This window comes from Cystoisospora suis, assembly GCF_002600585.1.
Source record: "Cystoisospora suis strain Wien I chromosome Unknown contig_2324, whole genome shotgun sequence".
NCBI lineage: Eukaryota > Apicomplexa > Conoidasida > Eucoccidiorida > Sarcocystidae > Cystoisospora > Cystoisospora suis.
In genome coordinates this window covers 1-7573 of record NW_027155123.1, presented here as the reverse complement: position 1 = coordinate 7573, position 7573 = coordinate 1, and the positions used below count along the sequence as shown (strand labels likewise).

General features: G+C 44.6%; 1 protein-coding gene across 1 annotated transcript in view; it reads right to left on the bottom strand.

Annotated features, from left to right (window-relative positions):
* CSUI_004860 (rhomboid protease rom5) overlaps positions 1–7414 on the bottom strand; it is a 14685-nt gene extending 7271 nt beyond the window's left edge. Inside the window, exons 1-3 of the mRNA XM_068065041.1 lie at positions 3119–7414; positions 1926–2013; positions 713–1046 (exon numbers count right to left, since the gene is read on the bottom strand). Coding sequence (XP_067922980.1) covers positions 713–1046; positions 1926–2013; positions 3119–4845 — 2149 coding nt within the window. The 5' untranslated portion in view covers positions 4846–7414. The remainder of the gene's footprint in view (positions 1–712; positions 1047–1925; positions 2014–3118) is intronic.
* Between the last annotated feature and the right edge of the window lie 159 nt (positions 7415–7573).

Below are 7573 nucleotides of genomic sequence, written 5' to 3'. Positions count from 1 at the left end.
ATAGATAGATACATAGATATATAACACGAAGAGAAAGAGAGGGGATGAGTGCGCAAAGAAGAAGGAGAGATAGACGCGGAGTGGGTTGGAGAAACTCGCGAAGACAAGATGTCTCTACACTAGACTGAAAGATACATAACAACTTCTACTCTACGAATACGTATACTCTATGACTACAGAGAGACAGGGAAATAGATAGACTGAAGATATATTGATAGACAGATCAACAGACTAAAGATACATAGAAAGATGCATAGGGACACTTACACAGATAGATACAAAGACTAAGGATACGTATTCAGATAGACTAAAGAGAGACAAATTGAAAATGAATATAAAATGGATAGGTTGAAGATAGATAAATAGATAGGTCGCTAGACAAACAGATTAAAGACAGACAGATAACTGGATGAATGCATTTGAAACGTTCCTCTCTCTCCAGACAAGAGAAGAGAGAAGAAGAGAAGGAAAGAGAAGAAACAAACAAAAGAAGATTCCCACAGCTCTGCTGGTCAGGAGACCAGCCTTTTTAAAGAGAAACATCCCATGAATAAGCTTTCGTTTTCTTCCTTTATCTTCTTCTCAGGAACAACAATGAAAAAGAGAGAGAAGTCTGTAAACTAGCTGACACTTCTCCCCTCCTGTATGGGAAGAATACGAAGAAGAGAAGAGAGACGAAGACTGAGAAAGAAGAGAAGAGTTTATGACCTACGATTAGGAGAATCCCATGGGGCAGAGTATTCTGTGTGGCCGCTATTGCCTCTTGTCACTAGATGCTTAGGCCAGCCTGTGTCTCCTGCGCAAGTCCCGTTTGCGCATCTCTCGATCTCCCGGACAGAAGAAGAAGAAGAGGCAGAGAGATAATCTCTTTGATCTTGGGGATGTGTCTTGCGATCTTCTGCCTGCTCGTTATACAGATCTGAATTCGAGATGACCGAAGAAGAAGATGAAGAGGAAGAAGAAAAAGAAGAGAACTTCGAATGAGGGAAGATCTCCCCCCCGAGGTTATGTTCGCATGCACCGTAACCAAAAGGGACAACGAGAGGCTGAAAGAAGAAGAGAGAAGAACGGAAGAGAGAGAGAGAAATGCTGGCACAGAGAGGACGAAATGAGGAATGAAAACAAGAAAACAGAGGTTTGAAAGGAAAAGAAGAAGCCTGCCTGGAGATCAACCGACACCGGAGGCCTTGACTCTACTGAAGGGGGGAGAAGTACAGACAAAAGAGAGAGAGTCTCGAAAGGCCGCGAGGTATACATACAGATATAGCAAGATTCTTCACCTTCTCTCGTAAGTCTGTTGAAGGGAAGTAGACATCTCTATATAAACACGGTATACATCTCGATATAGATACACATACACCTATGTATAGGAATGCCCGATTGTTTCGGTCTGAAGAGAAGAGAAGAAAGTCATCACCTACAAGATGAATGAAGCCAAAAGACCAGAGAGACACAAGGACTCAGTAAAAAGTGTTATCTGTCACCGTGCAGGTGTATCTATGAAAAGGATGTCAAATACATGAGAGAGAGATGTGTGTGGATGCTATGGAAATAGGGGCATATGGCTATCTGTCTTCAATATGGAAAAGCTATACCTAACAGGGGGTCGAGGAGTGTATCTTCAAGACATCATACCTACGACCTTTCCCTGTCTGCAGAATGATATCCATACAGACAGAAATACATGAAGATAGACACATATCTTATATACAGGCATATATGAGTTTGAAAACAATACAATCTATATAGAAAGAGTGTGTATGTGACTGGGCCGATGTGCGCCATCTTCACTTTGGAGTGTATGTAAGAAGCTGTTCTCTACACTGTAGCGTCATCTCATATGCAATGAGCCACATGTACACACTTTCTCCTTCCAAGCAATAGACATAGACAAATGTGAAAAAGAGAGCGTGAGGACTACGTACCGCACGGTCGGGAAGCGGATCAGTGAAGGAAGGATAAAGGACAGGCGAAATACACCTCCCGTTGAATGTGGTAAAGTTGAGAATCAACCTGGAAAGGAAGAAAGAAAGATCGAGATGAGAAACAAAGTCGGAGATAGCAAAGACGAAGGAAAACAGCTTGATCTATCTAAACAGATATCGAGAGACAGGAGAGAGAGAAATACATGAAGATACAGATTGAGAGACACAGATACAGAGAGAGAGAATGAGAAAGAGATACATGCTATAGACTGAGATGAACTCAGAGAGATAGACAAAAAGAGATAGAAGATGACCCATGAACCATCCTACGTAAGGTCACCACCTCCTCGCCTGCAAGAAGAAAGGCCAGGATTGCTTGCGACTGAGGGAGGGTTTGATACCATATATCTATCAGTCTTTATTCTCGGGTGATTCCTAGCTCATCTCCTGCTAAGAGTAGACAAACAGTAGACTCCCTCCCGGTCATATCTATAACTATATGTAGACACATATATGAATGAACGTGCATAACGTCAACCCCGCTTACATGCTCATGCATACATCTATCTATCTATCTACCTACCATTAACCAACCTATTTATCTATCTATCTATCTAGCGATTGTGGGGGTATAGTAACACAAATCTATGGGATAGAACAAGACCATTTTTGCCGAACAAAGGGGCTGTCTTTATATTTACCTCTTCAAGATGAAGACAAGTCACCATACAGCCGATGACATGAGATGCATGTAGAGACGCATCCCGACATCTATATATGTATACATTGCATACATTAGAATGTACATACGGTATGAAGATATATATGAGCACGTGGAGAGCGAGGGGGAAATGACCACCTACATGAGTTGAGAGAGATCTGAACGGGGGAACTCTCAAAGCGGAGAAGCTGAAGATGTGAGAAGCACACGCGTGACATGAGGTCATCAGTCTCTTCTCTACACATACAGACACTACACACCACACACTTCCCCTTATCTGCATACATGTACATACACATATATACATGTATATCGACATACACATATACATACACATAGATAGACATACACACCTATACATGTGTACGTACAGACATATGCGTGTATAGGAGGTGAGCCTCATGTACATCCTTTGTATGTGTGGCTTTTTCCGTAGAGTGAGTTTGCTTTTGGGAGAAGTGTATCGACATACTCCTGAAGGAAGACAAGGATGAGAACAGCAGATGAAGTATAGGTAATAAGGAGCCTTCCTCGAGTTGGGTTGGGTCTCTTCTTATCAAGAAAAGGATTCGTAAAGAGTTTCTCCGCCCCACCCCCGAGGTACCACCGACGCAAGGACATCTCCCATCCTCCATTTGCTCCCTCTCCGCTTCCTGTTCCTCTGCGACGATCTCTGTTATCTCCTTTTTGTATCGATTCTTGATCTCGAAGTGAAGTTGGAGAAGAAGGACTTCCTGGGGGGGAATGGCTTGTTCTTCCCCCTCTTGTCTTATTCTCCCCCCCCCTTTCGTCTGATCCGCCCTCGGGATCCTCTCCTACAGCCAGATCATCATCTCTTCCTCTTCTTACTCGACATACCTGACTATCTGCTGTCGTAAGAACCGATGCGGAATGTGAGAGAAAAGGGACATCGCGTGTTCGTCCTTTACTTGCTGAAGAAAGATTACTCGCTGAATTCGATAGCATTCTTCGCTGCTTTTCTTTCGCTCTCTCATCGTCGTCTTTCAGATCTCCCATCTCAATAGCCACGATATCAGAAGACGAAAGAGGACGATGTTGATATCCTCCCTCACGTGATGGTGTATGTACACCTGAAGAAGGAGGTGAAGCCAAAGCAGAAGACGAAGAGAACCGCTTTCTCTCCTCATGAACGTCATGATTCTTATCGCAAGTATCCGTAGCAAAGCAGACCTGCGAATTCAAGCGCTTAAATTGGCCATTTCTCTCTCTACTTTCATTGCCGTCTTCTCTCTCTCTCCCTTCTGACTTGGAAGTGACCTCTTCTGAACTTCTCTGTCTGGATCTCCCTCTCTCTCTTTGTATCTCTTCGTTTCTTTCTCCTGTCTGTACACTCCTTGCGGGCTGTACTACAGGGGGAGGAGGAGGAAGAGTAGAGCTCACATCTGTCTTCTTCTTGCTCGCTCCCTCATCGTTCGATTGAAGGTCCTGATCTGAAATAGAAGAAGAAAGAGAAGACTCATGGAAATCTTCTCTTCTCTCAAAGACAACCACTTCGGAGGGAGACGAGCCCCCAGGTGACGAAATTCTTTTCTTCTTATTCTTCTCTTCTATCTCTTCTCCTCTTGCTGGAGATAGGTGAGGAAACAGCCTCACTGAAGAGGAATCTTTTCTACTACTTCTTCTTCTCTCACTTTCGCCTCTCTCTGGATGATCTTCCACGTTACAAGCACTGGGATCTGTAGGACTCGGAGGCACATCTCTCTGAGAAGAGGAAAGAAGATGAGAAGAAGAAGGAGATAGCGAGGGAGGAGAGAGAGGAGAACGAGAAGAGGGAGATTCTTTTCTCCCAAAAGTCTTTTTCTTTTGATCAAGGACAGTCGATCTTCGTCGTGTTTGTCTGTCCTTTTCAATCTCCGCATTTTTCTCTTCTTGCAGATTGATCGCTTCAAGACGTTTCTCTTCGACATGCCGAACATGTGATTTGACTGAGCGATATGAGACTGCCTTCTTATTCTGCTCATCGCGATCTTCATCTCCTATCGACCCAGACAATGCCTCTTCGTCGTCTTCATGCGTTGTTCTCTCTTGATTCGTCCTCTTCTCTATCATCTTACCTTCGCCTGTGCTACTCTGCTTCTTCTTCTCCTTGTCCGTCTTCTTCGTGTTCTCCTCGTCCCCTATCCCCGCCTCAAGATCGGCTAGAGAAGACGCAAAGACAGACAGACGCGATGACTCCATAGTTCGGTGAAAGAAGAGAACAAGAGAAGATGAAGAAGAGAAGAAGAAGAAGAAAGAAGAAAGGATAAGAAAGAAAGAGAAAAAAGAGAGATCACTCGCATGACAGACACTCGGGCAGAAACTTGATAGAGAGAAATGAGTAACGGAATGAGAAAAGGGAGAGAGAATGTGAAGAAGACTCCTTTTCTATCAAAGCTGTTTGACTGATGCAAGAGAAGCCAGTTGAAAGAGAGGAAGACATGTTCTCTCTTGACGCGTCTCGTAGATAGAAAGGGATGAATGAAGGAGAAAAGGGATGTCAATAGGGAGTGGATGGAGATGCTGCAACCGACGAAGAGGAGAAAAAGACAGAGAGAAGAGAAAGAAGAAGAAGAAAGAACTGGTCTCAACAACGGAAGGAAAGAAAAACTCACTACAACTTCTTCATCTCTTTCTTCTGTCTAGCCCTCGCTGAAATGTCTTTTTCACCCTATCACTTTCTCGAGGGATGGAGACAGGAGAAACTGGATACTCGAGGGAGACAGAAGTCTCCGAGTGATTTCCTCTCGGCTTCTGCTGTTGAGACATATAAATATATATATATATATGCCTCACTTGGAGGAAGATCAGAACAGAAGGATGGGAATTAAAAGTAAAGAAGGGAGAGAACGGGAGAATTTCTTTACATCTTCTGAAGCAAGGGTGACTGAAGAAAACCAAGCAACTCTAACTTTTCCTTCATTTTCTTGAGTCCCCCTTGACTGTGGTCTCCTCTCCAGGTGACGTATATACACGTCAACCTGACTACCCAGTGATGTAGGTACGAGGTGTATCTACACCTCAAGTGGTCAGTCAATGGTTGAGGTGTATATACACCAGAAAGGTTGAATCAACCCTCGTTTGAGCCGAAAAACTGGCCGACTATTTTCTTCTATCCTTTTCTGACTCAAATTGCTGTCTCCTTCCTTTAAACCACGAGAAGAAAGTCGAAATCATCCATTTTCTTCGCAACCGCAGATCAAGCGACTAGCAAAGGAAAGCTAAAGACTTCTTCCGACGATGCAGTACGCATAAGAAAACCTTCATCCATTCTGACCATCTTTCAAACCGAAAGAGAGAATTCCTCGTCACTTTCTTTCCTTTTCTTTCTTCTGACACGCTAATTAACAAAAAGAAACTTGTTTCCTAACAAAGAAAAAAGGAAAAACGAAGAAACGGTGACCTTCTCTGAGAACCTCTGACTCAGCAACTTCCCAAAGAGACACAACGGCAAAACACCCAAAGAGGCGCCGCATAGGAGGAGCCACCGGGCGAGACCCCGCTAGAAGAAGCAGGAGAAGAAGTTTCAGTGCGACATGCAGCTCTTCTCGGAGAAAAAGAAAAGCCGAAAGAAAGAGAGAGAGGAGAGAGACTTTCCAGGGAAAAAGAAGAAACACAGGAAAAGAGAGCGTGCTAGCCGTGATCCCTCTTGAAAACAAAGAAGAATCGAAAGAAAGAGTAAAGAGCCGCCGCAATCTTTCCCCGGCTTCTTGCCCTTCTCATCTTCTTCCCTCTTCCCCTTCTATCCCGGCGACTCCTCCTCCGAGTCATCTAAATGCGACGGCGCGCGTGACTAGATAGATGAGATGGCGATAAGACATCGGGAGAAGGAAGGAACGGCCCCAGCCTAGGGGGTGAGAAAGATTTCGCATGAGCCACCCTCCATCGAGTAAATAGAGAGACAGAAGGACGGACGGACAGCCATCGAGGAGATGTAGTACTACCATCTAGCTAAAAGGAGTAGAGAGGAAATATCTTAACCGTTTTCGATGAGTATGCACCGAGGCTCGATCGTGAACAAGAGAAGGAGGAAAGAAAAGAAGTTCTTCGTCATCCTCCAGGACCGATTAGTAACCGAAAGAAAGAAAGACAGAGGAGATTCGAAATAGGAAAGGCCACCACCGGGTATGGCTAGATAGATTGAGAGATACTAGATGTGTCAGGCCTTTTGCCCAATCGTCGATGTAGAGGGAGTTGACAAAGTAGAGTAAGGATGAAAGGAAGGAAGAAAGAATCTATTCAAAGGAGGAGCGGAGAAGAGAGACAGACAGATAGGGAAAGAGAGAGAGTAGAAAGAGAAGCCTCCTATGCTTCGCGTATTTTGACGGGGACTGCTGAGTGTTGGCTAGGTTAATGATTGCTTTTTCTTCTCGTGTGCAGGATAGCACCCGAGCTTGCCCTTCTCAATTCTGAGAGAGAAATACTTTCTTTGTGACGTTAATGAGATCTTTCTGTTCGGTAGAAACAAGAGATGATCCCTGTCTCATCCATTCGAAAGGTCTCCCATACGTGCTTTATCGATGTACGATCTCACCGTCCTCTCACTCACACATCTTGGAGCAGCTTGAGATGTCTCGTCTACCCATCATCGACGCAGAGATCATGCTGCTACCCGGGATCTCGAGTGTACGTACACCCGAGAGAGGGAGGCAACCAAGGAGGTGGGGGTTCGTGTATGAGCGAGGCCGCGTGTAGGTGTAGAGACAAAAGTGAAGAACTCTGTGAGGCTCTCTGTAAGAAAGACTATCTCAGAAAACGCCGTCTACCATTCTCCTTAGTGAGACATCTTACTTATCAGCCACGATCACCTTTCAGGTGTACATACAACAACATACACCGGACTGCAGCTTCCACATTACGAACCGCGGACTACCAACACAAAGCAGCCCGTCATCGCCCTAGGCGTCTTCACAGAGGAAAGAAGATCTCG